This window comes from Pristis pectinata, chromosome 20 (assembly GCF_009764475.1).
Source record: "Pristis pectinata isolate sPriPec2 chromosome 20, sPriPec2.1.pri, whole genome shotgun sequence".
NCBI lineage: Eukaryota > Metazoa > Chordata > Chondrichthyes > Rhinopristiformes > Pristidae > Pristis > Pristis pectinata.
Genome location: NC_067424.1, coordinates 23604191 through 23624578, shown reverse-complemented (window position 1 = coordinate 23624578; position 20388 = coordinate 23604191). Strand labels below are relative to the sequence as shown.

The 20388-nt window shown below is 37.0% G+C and overlaps 1 protein-coding gene across 8 annotated transcripts in view; it reads right to left on the bottom strand.

Annotated features, from left to right (window-relative positions):
• Positions 1-1677: 1677 nt before the first annotated feature.
• Positions 1678-20388, bottom strand: part of LOC127580822 (metabotropic glutamate receptor 4-like) — a 903581-nt gene continuing 884870 nt past the window's right edge. For 5 of the 8 annotated variants that reach the window (XM_052034744.1, XM_052034738.1, XM_052034737.1 and 2 more), the window contains 2 exons: positions 19199-19445; positions 1678-3666 (listed from right to left, as the gene is read on the bottom strand). In XM_052034744.1, coding sequence (XP_051890704.1) covers positions 3617-3666; positions 19199-19445 — 297 coding nt within the window. In that variant the 3' untranslated portion in view covers positions 1678-3616. Of the gene's footprint in view, positions 3667-7401; positions 7460-19198; positions 19446-20388 lie in introns of all 8 variants that reach the window. The other 3 variants (XM_052034740.1, XM_052034741.1, XM_052034742.1) reach the window with 3 other exon arrangements.

The following is a 20388-nucleotide window of genomic DNA, read 5'->3' as shown; positions in this document are numbered from 1 at the left end:
CATTTTATGTATAACTAACTTTAAGATACTTTCCTTTTTTGATCCATAGTTTATTATTATACCTTGGAATTACTTTTCTTTGGAATTTCCTTTCAGTCTTGTAAATGGTCTATTACTGCTGGACATAGTTTGTAGATATGGTTTAGTAAAGAAGGAACTGGAGACATATTATCCACAAACACCAGCATCCAATCCTTTCAGTCATCACTGTAGTTTGTACTTAAATACTAATGGTCAGAATGTCACTTTGAATATGTACTCTAATCAACTGAACGTAACTTAATCCTGAAGTATGGTGGGTTACTTGACCAAGCTAAGAAATGTAACAGCCAATTTGAGACAGGAGAATATGTAGTTCAGTATTGACATGATTATATATGTCAATCAACATAACAGTGCATTGCATCAGAGGGACAGGACCACAAATAAGATATGGCTGAGGGACCATATGTGGATGGGCTGAATGGCTTTGTCTGCATGCACATGAAAATGTCGGAATTTGATATAATTAGAAAATCAAGATAACTTTGTGTGTGTGTGTGTGTGTGTGTGTGTGTGTGTGTGTGTGTGTGTGTGTGCATGCACGCGCGCTCACGTGAAGGGGGAGGAAGGGGAAGGAAGCTTCTATCTCATACCTGAAGCAAGAGAATGAGATGTAATCTGTTCACTAACAAGAATTATAAATGGTCATGATAGCAACTGGTTGATTTTCAGTCATTGTCTTTGGTTTTTAGCCTTATAAAACTCAGTGTCTTCTCTGGGAGATTCTCATCTGCATCTTTGTATTGATTGAATAATGTCTAGTTGCATCTACAACTCCAGACTCAGAAGAGCAGTCTGTCCACAATGAGGTTGAAGAAGTTACTTTGCTGCCAGCAAAGTAATTTATTCAAAATAACTTATTTTTGACTCATTTTCTATGGATAAAACAAAATTTAGAACTATGCAACAGTGCTTACAATTCAGCAAGAATCTTAGGAAAATCAAAAAAAACAGTAATTAAGAAAACAAAAGCAGCATTTAGAGGCATCTAATTGTTAAATTTTAATTGTAATTATAATGGAGTTGCCATTTGGACCAGCCACTAGAAGGTTACTGAAGATATAAAAGCTTGCTGCCTTCTCGTGTTCAAAGATTTGGGAGGCACCTTACAGTTTCAAGGCATTAAGATACCAGGTAAAAATTGCATCACATCTAACTGGTGCATGGTAATAAGCTTGTGAATTTGCTGAGATATTGAAAAATATCTAATAACCATGAGCACAGGGACCAAGAATAATTGAACATAATTGATGTTAACTATTTCAAATTTAGATGAATGTTTAATAAGGCTCTTAATTTCCTTTTCATAAAATTGAAATGTATCATTGGTTCCTCAGCACAAATGATCTGAGGTGACAGTAATGTCACATCTAATTTGGCATTTCTGGGCAGTTACCTCAATAAATCTGATAGTAAATTCCAAAGTGGAAACACTAATGATAGCAACACCTAGGGACATTAATTATCACGGCACTAGCAAATTAATAATGTTACACACACTAGCTTTAGATTCCAAAAGCCTTGCCATGTGTCAAGTATGAACATCTAATTGGAAGTTTGGTCTTCGTTGATTCAGGGAGATGTAAAGGATCCAATTGCATTATTTAAAAAAGAAGAGGGAGGTATACTTGCCAACATATCTTACTACTCTTTGTGAGATCTTAGTCCAAAAGTTAACTGCCAAGTTTTGCAACTGAATAACTACCACTCAAAAACCTTTCTGAATGATTTGAGAACACCAAATGTGCAACAAAAAAAATCATTTTATTTATTTCTATTAACATCTGGTCCTTTGAAATTCTTTCCTATATTCACAGTGTGTTGCTAAATATCTCATTGTGGTCGAGAAACTATGGCCCAGTGATTACACTGAAATTCGGCCTAATGAGACCAGTTATATATTACTCCACCAGCCTCATTAGCATTGCAACAATAACTTATGTGCAACAGATATATACCCCTAAGGCAGCCGTAAATTCTAGTGAGAGAGAGAAAGAGAGAAACAGAATCAGGATACTGAGATCTCAGACAGATGATAAGTGGGAGTCAATCGAGTAGGTGTGCAAATGGCAGTCAACTGTGTCTTCCATGTTGAAATTATTATTTAAAGGCTTGGAAATGGGCTAATCCAAAACATGGTCTACTCAACACTGCTATGCTCAAGGTAAATTGATAAATCCTTATTTACAGCTGCATGACTGCTTGCTGGGAATGCTACTAGACTGTTTGAACTGATATGCTGTCAATGTTTGTTTAGACATGGAAGTTTAGGCCTCCAGACCAAACCATTTTGCATCCAGTTTCCACCAGGAAAATAGGCATAACCAGATCACATTTCACCTGCTTTCCCCTTGATTTTTGCCTCAAATTAATCAGTTATCTTCAGTTTGGTGTCTGCTATAACTCCATAGCCACCACGGTCTCTTGTAACAATGTAAGATATCAGAAGGAATTCTAACGTGCAAGCTGTCGTTGTGCTCAGTGTTCAGCTACTTTAGCATTTCCAATCATGTTGGCAAAAATAGAAGATCAAGACATTTTAAAGAAATAGGAAGAACATAAGAACTACTAATTAAAAAGAAAATGTTTTCTGCCCATTATTAACTGATTAATCGAAGAATGATTTGTTTACTGGGGTTGACATGCCCATATTGTTGAAACTAATTGCCTCTTATATTTTAAGATAAAGGCATAAGACAAAACTGATATTTATGTTAAAGCAAAACAAAATCCTGATTATACTTAAATAAAGTAGAAGCATTATCCAATTTTGACAGAAAATACACATGAACTAATTGGTTGGGAGTGGTATGCATGAGACAAATATGGCTTAAACTTATGTCTGATAAGTTTGAATTAATTCTTTAGCTTTGTCCTACCAACTATCAACCTCATTAAGAGGTTAGTTATTGCAATTTCAAGTACTCCACCTACAGGAATAGAACAAAGAGAAGGGGAAAACTCATTTCAATGTGCAGAATACATCCACTGTCATACAATTCACTCAAAAGATTCTATTCACTGTAAAGAAACCCCACAGAGTTGCAAAACACTATTTTATTAGAAACTCTTTTGTATAAAAATGAACATGCTCTACACTTTCCATTACGTATTCATAAACAACCAGGCACTGTACTTTTGATTGGTCAGGACATAAAGCAGACATTTTTCAGTCAGTTTGTCACATACATTAACTTGTCATCTATTTGGTGAGCACTTAGACATATTTCATTTTGCAACACATAGATTAAGTTCAAAATCAATAGAAATAAAAACAACTCTGACACAATCACGGACAACTTCACAAGATTTAAAAGGGAGTTAATTCTGTTGACAAATCATCAAGGAATCAAAAGATTCAGGAATTGTCATCCTCCTTCCGTGCAGTTTGTCATCTTGATATTTTGGGTCTCCCAATGAATGTTAAGCTTGGATACAATCCTTTTACTATCAGTCTGTTAGGAACTCTGCAATGGCCCTTGCTGGCATCTGTAAGTGGATATCCAGACCAAAGATGCATCTGTCTTTCTTCACTGCAAAATCTCGAAAGACCCTTAGGGAGTGTCATGTTTATTCAGATTGCATGATTACTGTAGCTGACGTATGTTTGCTTAGTAGGTAATGCTGTAGGGACAAATAAACACCAAGAACACATCAATTTCTTCATAATTAAAATTAAAATAGAGTCACACTTACTTATGTAAATTAAACACGATTTTACAAACAATTCACAGATTCAAAATATTTTTAAAATGTTTCAAACTATCGTACTTCGCCATATGAAATTTGACTGAAATTATTTAATTCCTTAATGTTCCCTGAGAGACAAGTCATTCAATGAAAGTATTTGAAATGTCTGGAATATGTTTATATTGAGGTCAAACAAAGGGTGTGTTGATTTCTATAATTAATTAATTAATTCAGTTTTAACGTCGTAATCTTTTCATAAATGATGTCTTAATTTAAGTAAAATGTTCCGTGAAGCAGTGGATTGATATTAGACAGAAGTTTGAAACTCAACTGCTTCACTTATATAAAATGATAAAAGAAAAAATACTGTACTTTGATAAAATAAAATAGAAATTCAAGTTGGTCTGTTTCCCTAATTACTACACTGTGTTCTTTTGCCTTAACTAATATCTTGGAAAGGTAGGAGGCATATTAAAAAACCATAATAGAAACATTAACTGCACCAGAAATAGTGTTACACATATATCAGAAAAAATCTGAAATATATTGAAGAAAACTACTACTATAGGTAGCAAGGCGAATGTGAGGGGAGGACTTTTCTGGCTTTATATTTCTGAATGAAGCTAGATAGTTGGAATGAGTATCAATAGAAGAGTCTTTTGTGACAATGATCTTAATTCACTTCGATTCAGCACAATAATGGGAAAGGTTCACAATCAGGGTTAAAGCCAGTTTTGGTAAACCTGACAGGTGATTGAGCAAGAGTGCTTGGGAAAATACCTATGCAGCAGAGCCATAGGTGACATTCAAGAAGGAGGTAGAGAGTGTTTAGGGTAAATATGCACCCTCTAAGAACAAAAGTGGATATCCCAAATATAAACCCTCCTGGGTGTCAAGAAGCATGCAGGAGTGTAATGCAAAGAAAAGGAAGCCAATTTCATCTGACATAGGCCCAACAAATTAAACGTTGTACACTATGTCAAAAATTCCTTTAATTCTCCAATCCAAAAATGTTGAGTAAAGCTTATCAGCTGCAAATAATCAGATTTCCTGAATTTGTAAACATTTAATTGGTGTATAACATTGAGGCTTATGCATTTATGCATGATGGATATTTTAGAAGAAATATACAACATTTATAATAATAGGATGGTTAAGGATACAATAATTATAGGCATTTTCATCAACTAAGCTGGAATTGAAATAAATTAAAACCCATTTCACTATAACTTTGGAAATGTGATATTACTAACAGTGAGGATAGATAAGCATTATCATATAAATGTAGAGTACAATTCAATATAATGATGTAAGCTTTGTAACAGTAATACACCTAATGAAAAAAGGTTTTAGAAATTAATGATAAGGCTATCAGCAGAACATTCAATATACTAAAGCAAGATTTTTTTGGTGTAATAAGCAATATTTTTGTTTCAAAATGGCATCTAGTGCAAGCACCCACATTTGGTGTGCAAGTCACAGCTAACACCCAGTGGAAGGATACAAAGTAGACTGATTGAGATACCATTTTGTATTTCAAAGCCCAGCTAACACCACCTTTTAATCTTGCGCAGCTGAACATGCTTTCTGAAGGATACCAGCGCCATTAAAAGGAATTATCATTTACTTGCAGGCTTGTTGGAAACTGATTTTTATATGTTTATTACACAAGAGTATGTTTTTTTTTTTACATTTTGTAAACTTGTTAAAAATCTACCAGGTACCATGTAGCGGGTGCTGAGCCTAAGACTTCTGCACAGATCAGTTGTTACGGGAAGTGGGTGAATTTCCTTTGGTGTACAGTAGGAGGGGCAGATTGAGCAGAGGTCATGCACAGTAGGACAAGCTGCTACAGGAGGGAAGAAGAGGAAAGGAAGGTGGTCTCTAAGCAGCAGGACATATATATTGCTGACTGTTTATGACACAGAATGCCATTGATTGTGCACGTACAACTGCCTCAGATATAAACTCAGATGTGCCACAACCAAATGGGAGTCTCTCCCACAGTGCCTATTAGGTATGTGAACAGAGCAATGATTATAATCCTGACATAATCATAATCCCGACTACATTGCCTCTATAACAAACCAAAGACTGTCCATTACTCTGGTGTGCAATCGATAAACAGGTGAGTATTGTGCATGCAAAGTCATAATGCCACACAAAGTAAGATAAAAAAAAGACATTGGTACATGTAAACTATTATCCTAATGCCTGAATCATAATCGACTACACAGATGACAAGATTCATGGTGGTAGCTGCATGTTGCCCACCTCAACTTCATGGGAGTGTTTTTGACTGAGAGCTGGGAAACAGGAGGAAGATGAAAGGGAAAGAGGAGATAAACTTAAAAGTCTTATCCTGAATGAGCTGTTAATAACTAATTATTCCAACTATCATTATAGTAACCACAACCCAATTCCTCATGCATTGATGATTCTACACATTCTTACTCTTCTGTTAACAATCACAGTGTAGGCACAAATTAAAGATAAACTCAAAATATTCCAAGCTAAATTGCTGAATCACAGCATGACCAATTGAGTAGAAAGTCAAAAAATCTTCCTTGTTATCCTTTAGTCTTGTTTTCCATGTAGCTTTGTCCAAAGCAGTGTGACCTTGGTGGATGCAGCATTGCTGGGGGAAGGCTGCTTACTTTCACTAGAGGAGACCAGATGGCCTTGGAAAATGTCATTGATCAGCCCTGGGTCTAGAATACCCAGTTTCAGCTTGCAACGGCATGGATTGGGCAGCAGTAGTCCAGTTTGGTTGCATGATGTGTAAGAGTAAGAGCATAGGCACATGCCTGTTGTTTTACCAGATGTGGGCTCCATCTCTATCTGTTGAATTGTGCAAAATTTCAGCTGCTAGCTGGAGTTTAAAATCAAGAAATGTTTTTTCTGTCATCATTGTCTTTTCGCTCTTCCACCATGACAGGCCCTGTCTGCAATTCTTGCCTGTCCAGATGAAGATAAGGGTGAAGTTGTGATGAGAGGGACAGGGGAAAGTAAGAGATGTATGCATATGCCATCAGCAAAATCTAAAGATTGTATGAAGCAGGAAATTGGATTGTGAGAAGGACTGATTAAGAGGATATGCCATCTTCTGACATTTCTATCACACCACTTGCTCTGGCTTCTGTAATTAATAATAGCGATCAACATCCTCCTTGTTTATAAGGTATGCTGGCTATTTTTTTGGTAATGCTGGTCAGTCAAGATATTGTCCTCTGCAAGACATGCAGTAAGGTAAGCAGTGATTGCATGCTGTGATCATGTAATTGGTGGCACCATGCAGATAGCGTGCTGCCTTCAGTGGAAGCAATCCGCACCATCATCCCCACATCCAATGTTGGATGCAAATTAATTTAACTGCCTTTGAATTTTTATAAGGTTTAAAGTTGCATTAGAGATGCACTTAGCAAATACAAATAGATTTTTTTTTAAACAGCTGACGGTTCTGAGCCAGTTCAAAACATATCCATTAGCAGCTTGCAGTTAGGGTGCAGATCCAACTGTGGCACACATTCTGGATTCATGCCCACTGACTGAATTCAACCAAGAGCTCTGTGAGCAACATCTGGTCAGTAGAAATGCCACCACTTGGCTTAGAATGCATGCAAATGCTAAATGAATACATGAATAAATAAATAATGTTGAAATACTCACCTGAGCTGCTGTCAAAACTCACCTCTGTATCCCTATTGCTGTACCCCAGGAAACCATGCTGCATGTTAAATTTGGGGCCAAGTTCAAAACAATTTGAAAAGGACTCATTAATGTCTCTTTAAAGCATTAATTGAGCCAGTAATTAACCACCACCTGCAATAATTAAATCCCTGACTAGCACTCATCTACGCCCCCGTTAAATCAGGAAGTGGGTGTGTAGGAGCTGAGTTGCACTGCTTCTCAAAAGTTCAATAAGTGTAATCCTTGCCACATGTCAACAAACCTGTTCTTGTGAATTAAATCCAGCAACCACTCCCCCAGTCACAACTTTACCTCTAAAGTTTAACAACATCAAGTGGTAATTAAAAATTCATCAGTAAAGCTAATAACATGCTTGATATTCCATAGATGTCAAGCAATTGAACAAAAGTGTACAATCTTCAGGCTTGAGAGGAATTCAGTCAGAAAAATATAACACCTCACCAGTAAAAGTGATGTGTGTTCAGCATTGCTGTCTATTTCACCTCCTTCTAACCCCTTTAATGATTTATACCTTCCAAAGCATGAAATGCTATTCCAGTCTCTCTAGTTTGCACCATTCAAGAAGGCTGTGGAGTTAGTGGTGTACGAATGACAAAATAAATGCACAGTATGACCTTTTGCCAAACCTAATAGAGAGGTGAATTGGTGGAATGAGCATGGCTTGTCACATTATTCAAAGCATGATTTACTGACAGGAACAATTAGACAATTTTACAATATGTGGCAGCTCAACTAAATGTAAAAATCAAATCCTGTTGTTAGCATCTGATTTTAAACTATTTGCTGTCAAGTGGATTTGAAAAGTTCTTGACCAGAGTGTTTTTCACTAGTCTGGTGTCAATATTGAATTAGTCTTATATTCACCTCTGGTGTAATAGAATATTTAACTCTAGCTGGAGGAAAAACTTGTAGAAGCTGGAAATCCGAGACAAAAACAAAATGCTGGGAGGATATAATATGGACTTCCCTTCTTTTCATTCTAGTTTTCTCACTTTTCCAGTTCTGCTGAAGGGTCTTGATTGATATGTTGACTCTATTTCTCTCTTAGTGGATGCTGGCTGAGCTGTTGGAAGCTTTACTTCCTGTGGTTGTTACCCATCTATAACTACTGTACAGTGACATTGATAATTTGTAAAATTTATGGTATTGTCAAGAGGATACCTTGGGAGAAGGTAGGAACAGTCAAGGAGAAAGGAGAGAACATGTGTCAGAGGTGGAGGATGTGAGAGATGTCCTAAATGAGCACTTTGCATCAATATTTTTCAAGGAGAACGTGGAGGATAGGGATATCAATGTGGAGCATGCTAATATGTTCGGGCATTTCGAGATAAAGGAGGAGGTAGTGTTGGGTCTTTTAAAGAATGTTAAGGTGGATAAGTCCCCAGGGCCTGATAGGATATACTCCAGGCTATTGAGAGAGGCAAGGGATGTGATTGCTGGGGCCTTGACCAATATCTTTATGCCCTCTCTAGCCACAGGTGAGATCCCGGAGGACTGGCGAGTCGCTAATGTTGTTCCATTATTCAAGAAGGGAAATAGGAATAATCCTGGAAACTATAGATCGGTGTCTCACGTCAGTGGCAGGGAAGTTACTGGAGAGGAGTCTTTGGGATAGGACTTATGAGCATTTGGAAAACCATGGCCTAATTAGGGAGAGTGAGCATGGCTTTGTGCAGGGCAAGTCGTGTCTTACTAACTTGATTGAGTTTTTTGAGGAGGAGACGAAGGTGATTGATGAAGGTAGAGCTGTGGATTTTATTAAGGCGTTTGACAGTCCTTCATGGGAGCCTCATCCAGAAGATTAAGATGCATGGGATCCATGGTGAATTAGCCATTTAGATTCAGAATTGGCTTGCCCATAGAAGACAGAGGGTAGTGGCTGATGGGACTTATTCTGGCTGTAGATCTGCCACGTGGTGTTCCGCAGGGATCCATACTGGGACCTCCACTGTTTGTGATATATATCTATGTATGTATTAGAAACAAACAAAAATATCATAAATATCATAAATATATATATATATATATATATATATATATATATATATATATATATATATATATATATATAAATGACCTGGATGAAAACATAGATGGGCGTGTTAGTAAGTTTGCAGATGACACAATGATTGGTGGTGCTGTGGATAGCATAGAAGACTGCCAAAGGATACAGCAGGATATAGATCAGTGGCATATATGGCCAGAGAAGTGGCAGGTGGAGTTTAACCCAGCCAAATGTGAAGAGTTGCACTTTAGGATATCAAATGTAAAAAGGACAGTACACTGTTAATGGCAAGACCCTGAACAATGTTGATGAGCAGAGGTATCTTGGGGTCCAAGTCCATAGCTCCCTGAAAGTGGCTACACAGGTTGATTGGGTGGTAAAGCAGGCGTATGGCATGCTTTATTAGTTGAGGAACTGAGTTCAAGAGCTGGGAGGTTATGTTGCAGCTTTATAAAACTCTGGTTAGACCGCATCTGGAGTATTGCATTCAATCCTGGTCACCCCATTACAGAAAGGATGTGGAATCTTTGGAGAGGGTGCAGAAGAGGTTTACCAGGATGCTGCCTGGATTATAAGGAGGGGTGTTATCAGGAGGGTTTGGACAAACTTGGGTTGTTTTTTCTGGAACAGCAGAGGCCAAGGGGAGATCTGATAGAGGTTTATAAGATTACGAGAGGCATAGGTAGACAGTCAGTATCTTTTTCTCAGGGTTGAAATGTCTAATATCATAAGGCATGCATTTAAGGTGAGGAGGTAAGTTCAAAGGAGATTTGTGGGGCAAGTTTTTTTTACACAGAGAGTGGTGGGTGCCTGGAATACACTGCCAAGGGTGATGGTGGAGGCAAATAAGATAAAGGCGTTCAAGCGACTCTTAGACAGGCATATGAATATGCAGGAAATGGAGGGATATGGATATTGTGTAGGCAGAAACAATTAGTTTAGTTGGGCATTTGATTACCAAATTAATTAGTTCGGCATAACATTGTGGGCCAAAGGGCCTGTTCCTGTGTGGTACGGTTCTATGTTCAATGTTCTATGTCTTCCAAAACAGTAAGATCTATAAAAAGGTAACAACAAGTGGAAAGATAATCCACCAGCAAACTAACTCTACATTCTGAGGTCCCTAATCAAGAGTTGCAAAATCTGGTTTTATGTAACAAATTATATCACACTGGTTTCTATATATTTGGCACAAGAAACCTTTATCTTCCACCCAATGTATTTTGAAAGAAACACTTCTCAATCTTCAGAGAATTAATGTCAAGGATCTAGTATTTCCAAAATTCTAATTCTACTTATAATTTTTGGCTGAAGTTGGACACATATATCTCAACATGCATATTTTAAATGCTTTTTCAAGAAAGGATTCTGTTCTACTGTTGCACTCACAATGTATGGAGAACAGTTTGTTGCTTGGCAGTGAAACATGATCTGATAATGGGTGTTGGGAATTGACACAAGACATTGGAATGGCACGGCGCTACACACATCCTGTTGGTCACTTATATTTCCCTTTGTTCACTTGCAGGATGCAGGCATTATTGATCAGGCCAGTCTTTAATTGTCTTGAACTGGTTTGCCTGGCCATGCTAAAGTTAAGAGTCAATCCCATGGGTGAGAGTTTGGAGTCATCTCCAGAACAGCCCAGCAAAGAATAGCAAACTTCTTTCTCTTAAAGAATTCCAGTAATCTCTGATCACCATTACTGATAATAGGTTTTGAATTCCAGAATTTATTCCAGCTGCCAGGGTGGGATTTGAACTCGTGTCAATAATATTTTGAGTTCATGCCTTTAGATTGTCAGGCAATCAACTTAACTTTTACACTACTGCACTTTGTGCTTTGTATCTTGTACTATGCTAAGATTACCCATTGCTGTTTCATTTATTCTTCATGCCAGTGTGGGAAGTGGATGGTTATGAGGCTTTCTGGTAATGTGTTCCTGATTGAACTCTTTAAATTTTTGTAAATACTTTTTCAGTCCCTGATTAACCACTTATTAATTGTCGGTTTGGTTCAGATGGCCTTTCAGTTAGAAATATGATACAACTACAAAGTTAGCACTTGAGTGAAGTATCATGGGACTACAGTTTTCAGAGAGTCTTTAAGATGCTGAAATATTGCCTTGCACATAAAGGATCTGTTGCAACCATTTGATGAACATTGGGGTTTGCCTTGATCAACATTCATTCTCAACCAAAAGACAGTAATAAATTTATTGGTTGTTTATTATATTCATATTCTTGGGACCATAGTGTGCACGGAATTTACTGCTGTGTTTGCCTGGAGAACAAAAGCAGCTACACTTCAAAGTAATCCATTGGCTTTGAAGCACTTTGGTAATCCTGAAGGTGTGAAAGATGTAAAAGAAGTGTTTTTTTTACATTTTCCTTCTGGGATATACTTGACAATTTTTTCATTTACATATTTGTTATGGAGATAGCTGTGATCATATTATTCCAAAATATTCTTCATTTGTAATATATACAGTAGAAACAATTGGGACTTGTCTTTCTCTATGTTCGTTGTACCATCATTTCCAGACATTCTGTCACAATGTGTTAACACCACTCATGGTTTCTCCTTAAACAATGCCCTCATGAAGCATTTGATAGACTGTGACACAGAGCCCAGCCTCTTTGTGTCCAATAGCAGCAGGACCCTAGATTGGTGTTCTTCTCCACAAAGCTTTTGCACCAGGCTTCAGTGTATCCTTTAGCACGTATTCTTGCATCTTGGAATATGCCAATCAGCAGCATTCACTTGCGGAAGTCTCCTTACACTGGAAGGTCAACATGTTTCAGGCAGACCAAGGTATGCATGTCACCAAGTTGATGATCTTCCAGCAGCAGCTGATGTTGTTCTCAGTATGTGTCCTTGGGAACAACTCATAGATCACTGGGTTTTCTGGTCCTCATTGTAACAGAGGTCTTGATGTTTACTTGTGAGTCTGGACAATGAGGTATTCTGCCAAATGACTTTGTGATCCTTTACAGCAAGGAATGGAGCTATCAGGGCAACATACTCTGCCCTTCATTCTCAATTAAATAAAATATTCCCAACTGCCCTTCATGTTGGAGGTGAAACTCAAAAATTATTTCTGAAGACTTATGAAGTTAGGAAAATTATCATTTTGCAGTCAGCACTTCCATTATGCACATCCCATATCACTGCAACTCAGATAGAACAGCAAAATTATCTGATAGGTAAATGTAAATTCATAAGCATAAGTAGATGTTTATGCTATAATTCTTTATTTCTGATTTGTGTTGTTAAAATTGAGGTGTAAAATGGAAAGTGGTTAACAATGTAAAACAGGAGGAATTGCACTGATTGCTCATTATGACACATTTGATGTTTGATTTGGAACTAATGGAAGCAAATGGAGCATACATTAGGAGACCAATATGATTCTGCTTGTTTACTATCTCAGACCAAGTCAATTTTCATCCACTATCTCTTTAACTCCTGCTTTGGTCTGCACTATGCCTGGTATAAGCAAAATATGTTGAAAATCTAAAGTGTAAAACAAACTGCTGGAAATACCCAACAGGTCAGTCAGCATCCATGGAGAGGGAAATGGAGTAAATGTTTCAGGTTAATGACCTTTTGAGTCAAGTCATGTCAAGTCAAGTCAAGTTGAGTTCATTGCCATATGCACAAGTACATGTCAGAATAAGGAAAATAAGTTTTAAATGAGAATAAATAAACTGCAGCTACTGGAAATTTGAAATAAAAATAGAAAATGCTGGAAAAAGTTAACAGGTCAGGCAGCATCCATGGAAAGAGAAACAGTCAAATGTTAGGGTCTATTATATTGTTAGAACTGTGTAAGAAAGAGATGTAAGTTAGCTGTGTTCTAAGTCTAAGGTGCTTTAGAAGGGAAGGAGTCATGCAGAGAACAAAAGGAGAAATCTGTGACTAAACAGCAGAAGTGGTGACAGAACTGGCCGAACGAGGTGGGAAAAAATTAGTGAAATAGCATAATGTAGGTTTGGGAGGCAATGTTAATAGGAGAGGATGAATACAATGTGAAATTACCGGAAGATAGAAAGAAAACAGTGAATGCTAGAGATTTGAGTTACAAGGCTGTAGTGGCTTAACATCTGAATCTGTTGAACTTAAAAACTGCCATTACCTCCTTCCTCTATATTTCCTTACAGCAGAGAAGGTGGCCACTCAACACATCAAGCCTATGTCAGCTCTTAGTGCAATCTCATTTCCCCACTTACTGCCCCGTATTCTATTCTCTCTCACATTCCCATTAATATCCCTGTCCCTCGTCTTTTCCGTCACGTACCTACACTAGGAATAGTTTACAGTGGCCAACTAACTGAACAACTAACACATCTTTTGTTATGGGAGAAAACCGTTGCACCTGGAAAAATCAGACGCAGTGACAGGGAGAACGAACAAACTCCACATGGAAAGCACCAGAGGTCTGATTTGAACCTGGTTTGCTGGAGCTGTGAGCAGTAGCACAGTCTGCAGTACAAATGTGCCTTTTGATACATCTTTCTCCAATTCCAATGTTCTCTTTTGTTCAATTTGACATTTAATTTGAAATGCACATGGCTGGCAAGCATACTTCATTACATGATCCAATATAGTTACTTAATTTACTGAATTAGTAATTAAAATTCTAGCACCATCAGTGGACTATCTGAGAGGAGTTACATGCAGTCCCAGACACATATGTGATAAATCGACCTTGTAGAAACATTCAGATGACCATGAAGGGGAATCAGGATCAGATAATCTACAAAAAATAAAAACTGTCAAGTTCATCTGCATTTTATCTGCAATTCACAACCAATTTGTGTGAGCTAAATTACTTATTTAGCACTTTCTGCCATATCTTGTTGAACCCAATATCCAATAATAACATACTTAAAAACCTATAGATCACTTTTTATCTCTCAAATTGATAGGGCAATGGATATATGCACATCAAAAATGGTTTAAATGTTGTGGTTGAAATCATTGACTGAGATTTCAACATGTTCCCAGCATTTGTAGTAAATTTATATTTTTATAAACAGAGTTTCACATGTAATGTAATCTGCATTTTAATGAATATTTGTCTGCTGTTTGTGTCTCTGAGCAAATTTGCATTATTATGTAAATTACATAGTTTGGGAGCTTTGATCTACATCACAATACACAAAAGTGCACATTCGTTGCATTTTAATCACAATGTGCGGAAAGTCCACCTAAATATACTGAGGAAGTTATTTTGGTACATAATAATGTTCAAGCTTTATATTTAATTATGTCATAAAATGTATTTAATCAATTTTACTGGATCTGATATTTTCCTACCATAGAGAAGAAGGCCATTCAACCCATTGAAACTATGCTGGCTTTTGTACTATTTCCATTTGCCCATTTATTTCCCTGTAATCTATTCCCTCTCCTATACCCAGCAATTCCACACTGATTCTCCCACGACCCACTTATAGGAATGCTAAATTACAGTTACCCAATTAACCTTTAGCTGATAAATGACAGAGAACTTTTAAATATCAGGATCAGAGCTCAACAATAAAATAATAGATAAACCTCTGACTGGCCTGGGATATAATGAGGAAAACACATACTTGGAGAGAAAAGCTTCAGTCATTGCACATTTTTGACAACCCTCAATAAACTATCATGTGGCCTGATTAAAAAAAACAATATGGCTGCTTTTACTCTGCTCTGAAAATATTATCTTCCACGCTGAAACACATCAATGTCAAGAGTTGTATCTTTCTAACTAAAGTGGGCTGCTTTTTTTTGCAAAAAAGCAATGATTAGTTACAGTATGGTTCAGTGAGGAAAATTATATACATTTTGTGTTCATATAAAAGAATATGGTTGATGTTAACAACACATCAACTGATCTGCTTAAGCCATTTACTGGTGGATTTTTCAAGATAACCTGATATAAGCTATGACATCAATTCTTTGTAGCATTGGTAAAGATGTTTCCAGATATCAGGGTGAAAATGAACAGATTATTACAGTAAAAATACACTGATATTGAGATGCTATTGGGTCTGGAAGGGTGCAATGTACCCAGTAAGAAGATAAGATGCTGTTCAGTGCAGGCAGCTGCCGACAATTAGGTCAGTGGGAGTGAGATCGAGTGCTACATTAATTCTCGATCCCACTCCCTTTCAGACTAAATATCAAATTCTACAAACTCAGGTAACCCACTTTCACTGTTTCAGAATTGATCAGGTTTTAAATAAAACCAGTTCTTCATTTCCGCATTGTGTACTCTTATTGGGAACTTACAGTTTTCCGATACTCATTGTCATGATACATGCTCTAAATTATATGTATCCTGTGTCGACATCTTCTCTTATCTTTGAAGGGAAATTCATCACTGCTGCAGCATTGAAGCAGCCCATTTGCCTTTGTGTAAATGCGTTTCAATATAACATCTGAGAAACAATGGAGATGCAGATTTGCCTTAGCTCCGGTAACAGAAATTACATCAACAGTGTTGAGTCAAGATGTCTCCCTTTGGAATTAATCACAGTTTTCTGGAATATCTTGTGATACTGCTTTAAATAAAAACATATGTCTTAATACTAATTTATTGCCTTTGAAATGAAGATCAGATTTGACTTCTACAACAGAAATAGAATATTAAGATGAAAGAACTTTTGCTGTTAATCTTTTTTTTCTGCTGAAAATGGTTGTAATTAACAGAAACTGCAAAATAATTTAAAAAGCACTACAATGGGGATGTAATTCTCTGATTTCGAATCAATGTAAATTTCAATGTTTTGAATTGATTAACCTATCCTCAATTAATGAACACTACTTCACTAAGCCTCATTGGATAAGAACTATCATCACAGTCCAAGATCACATAAATCTATTCACATACTGTGCTAACATTAAGACTGAAATTATATTTAATTCCATAAATCAGATATCTTCAGAAATTTTTGAGCTGTGCAGTTTGCACAAAATTGAAATACTGAAATGGCTATTGGTATTGGGATTAAAATCTAACAATTAGTTTGGCAATCTATCTGTATTGCATTTGTTAGTAAAATGCACCTGAGAGATAAACAATCAGACCAGGTTCAACATGAAAGAGATAGAACCATAGCAATGTGGTTCCATGGTCACTTGCATTCAGCTTATTATTGTATATCAAGGGAACAGATTGGTGTTATACATCATTCCTGAGTGCACCTCATGATCACTTCTCTACCATATGCTTGGAACAAGTGGCAGAAAATGAATTTCTACCCCCTAGTACATTCTTTCTTTAGCATTCATCATTTATTTTTATGAGGCACATCTCATCATCAAAACTGTTGGCTGTTTTCATGCTTCTTCCAGTCATTTTTGTATCTCATGAACCAAAAATCTTTCTCTCAGTAGAAGCCATCCAAACAGTACACAGCTGTGCTGGTGTTCATTACTGTACTTCTCAATTAATTAAAGAAAACAGTCAGCCACAAGATCTTCAAAGAAGTTGAAAAATACAGCTCTGGACTAACAAAGTCCAATTGCACACACTGGCTAAGCCAGATTTCACTATTATACAATGAGGCAGATGGTACTTGGAGTCTCTTCTGTCCCAGAACATCACTGAGAGAGTTCTTCAGGGCAGTGTCCTAGGCCCAACCGTTCCAGTCATAACTCAGATAATGAAGCTGTCTGTTTTTTTGCATGCAGCAAGGTCATGAAAATTCCAGAGCTAGAATGATGACAGACAAATAACATTCAAGACACACAAATGCCAAGGAATGACCAAATTCACGAGAAAGAGATTAATCACTACCCTTGATGTTCAATGGATTTAGGATTGTTGAAACCTCATCATCAACATCGAGAAGGTTACCAGTGACCAAAATTCAGTTGGATCGGGCACATCCATACTGTGGCTACACAAATATGACAGAAATGTTGTATTCTGGACTGAGTGATTCACCTTCAGACTCCCCAATGCCTTTCTGCCACTCAAAAGGCTGAAGAGCATAATAGAATACATACCAGTGGCCTGGATGAGGATAGCTGCAATAACATTCAAGAAACCCAGCACCATTCAGAATAAAAAATCCCACATTGACACTAACTCTATCATTTTATATATTTTCAATCTCCACCACAAAGCACTATACTGCTCAGTGTACCACTTAAAACATTCTCTGCAGCAAACCACCAAGATTGATTTGATGGTACCTCTAAATGTATTGACTAGGAGAAGGGAACAATGTATGGGAATTTCACCATGTTCCTTTCTCTGTGTCTTAACTGAAGGCCAAGTTGTTTGAATATGGAGTGGATCATAGTTATCCTAACTCAATAAAGATATTCAAGGAAAATCCACCACAACTTGGGGATGTAGAAATTTAACTGCACAACTGTCCCATGGATTCACAGACACATGGCATCCTCCAACATTGTATTGCTTTATTTCTTGGATTTCCTGCCACTGAGGCGGCATGTTGGAAAGGAACAAGGACTGATTGGACAGTTCTCAGCTGGCTGACCATCATCACACAAAATGGCAGTGAAGAGAGTAGGAACAGTGGTAAGAGTGAAGAAACCTTTGGTGCAGAAGGAAATATGGCATCATCCCAATGGCCCATTTATTGAGACTGCAAAAGACTTCTTCAAAAGGGACATTATGCTATGTTAAAATCACTTTATGGATGTGAAGTGGTTTTGTTGCTGATAGAACATGACAGTTGTTTTTGACAATGATAGACTACAGAAGAGGGTAGACTGGACTGTGTGAGATGATTTTATTTGGGATTAGAATTGGAATTGGTTTATTATTGTCATTTATACTGACGTACAGTGAAAAACTTGTCTTACATACCATTCATACAGATCAATTCATTACATAGTGCATTGAGGTAGTACAAGGTAAAACAATACAGAATGCAGAATGTCACAGCTACAGAGAAAGTGCAGTGTCGGTGGACAATAAGGTGCAAGGTCATAACGAGGTAGATTGTGAGGTCAAGAGTCCATCTTATCGTAAGAGGGAACCGTTCAACAGTCTTATAACAGTGGGATAGAAGCTGTCCTTGAGCCTGGTGGCACGTGCTTTCAGGCTTTTGTATCTTCTGCCTGATGGGAGAGGGGAGAAGAGAGAATGTCCGAGGTGGGTGGGGTCTTTGATTATTTAGTGAGGCATCTTTATGTAATAAGAGTGTAGGTCATTTGTTGTGTATTCTTTTTTCTGGCTGTCAACTGAAAAGTGCCTGAATTAACTACATAAGGTTAAAACTCTTTATAACTTTTTCTAAACATAGCCAAAACTTGACACAGCAAAATTCTGTGCAAAACCTGTGACTTGTGACACTATCTCTGAGTCCCTCTAATCTCCCCTTATTTGCAGCTAGAACAGATGAAATAGAAATACAACATGATGTGTGAGGTATTTTTTAAATGATAAAACAAATTGTTGCATTGCTTATTATATACTATCTGCAGGACAACACTATCAAAGCTGAATAGATCAGCATGTTAATTACAAGTTGTCTCTGTATCTTGTCTTCAAATATCTTTCTTTAAAAACCATGATTTTAAAAATACCAATTTCTCAAAATTCTTCCAATAGAGAAATTGTCATAAACAATCATTAATCATAGTAAATTAAAGGATATTTCTTTCACTGAAATGGCAAATAGATAACTTTCGTCACAATGTACTAAATAATTACATGGTAATATTTTCATCAGAGAATTTTAAGGTCAATATCATTTTAATTGCAGGAAGATGTTTTACCTTGGGTTTCCAGACTTTCACATAGTTCAGTTTTGGCCTCTCCATTAGGACGGAGACTTCCTTTCTGGGTAAACTTGTTGGACATTGTGGCCGCTGTCACTACGGCTTTTAGACTGCGCTTGCGCCTCTGCACATTCTGCTCTGGGTGGAATAGGATTACATATACTTTGGGCATATACAGCATGCCAAGCGACACAGAAGCACTCAGATTTATGGAAATAGTCAAAGTGGTGGTTTGAATATACATCTGAAAGAAAAAGAAAGAAATGTACTTTTCAATAAACAGGTTTCATTTGTATATTTTGGCTTTCACTTCATTGCAGTAAATCGTTGAGTCATACAACTAAGTTACAAAAGCTACTACAATTCAAAACATGCTTACTTATTTGGAAGTTCTTCAGCACATTCTAAGAGGCTATATGAATGGAAGCCTATCTTTAGCTACAACCTTTGGTAATATAATGTTATTTCCCTGTATAATCTCCATTTTCATGTGACTACATTCAACTTTGCACATCTATGATGACAGTCAATGCTGTAGAAAAGTAAGTCAAGAAGATTTTGGTTCCCTAAATGATCCAATGTTTCATTATAATCCACTAAACAGCTTGGTTGCAAACTGACAAATCCCATCACAATTGAATTTGGCAGATTCAACTATCAACAGTTCCTAAAGAGAACCTGCGATCATTTGTGTGGGAGCAGCAATTGTAGCTGGCAAGCTACCAAGGAGCACTTATCCTTCCATATTTCATTAATTCAATAGAGCCTAAGAAAAATGATAACACTGAATTAGTCAGAATTAAGCTGGAATCAGCTTGCTGTTCATGGCTCCCATCTGCGCTGACCCAGATCTGATAAGGAGGGTTGAATGTGAGGTATAGCTCGGAGAAAACGCTTTAGTCACTGTTACACAAAACACCTCAACAGCTTTTGACAAATCTGTGAGGCAAATCCTCACCTCCAGTTAAACTTGGGAGGTATTGTTACAATTTTACTTTAAGATTTCTGACAATCAAATGTAATTAACTGAATGAAACTAAATAAATAAAACAAAAATAATTAAGTAGATGAAAAAAAATTAATTAAAACATGAAGGCACAATTAAATAATTGTAAACAAAATAAAAAACAATAAATAACAATCCCTTTTTTCATCCTCCTAATATCCATGCCATGAAACCCCATACA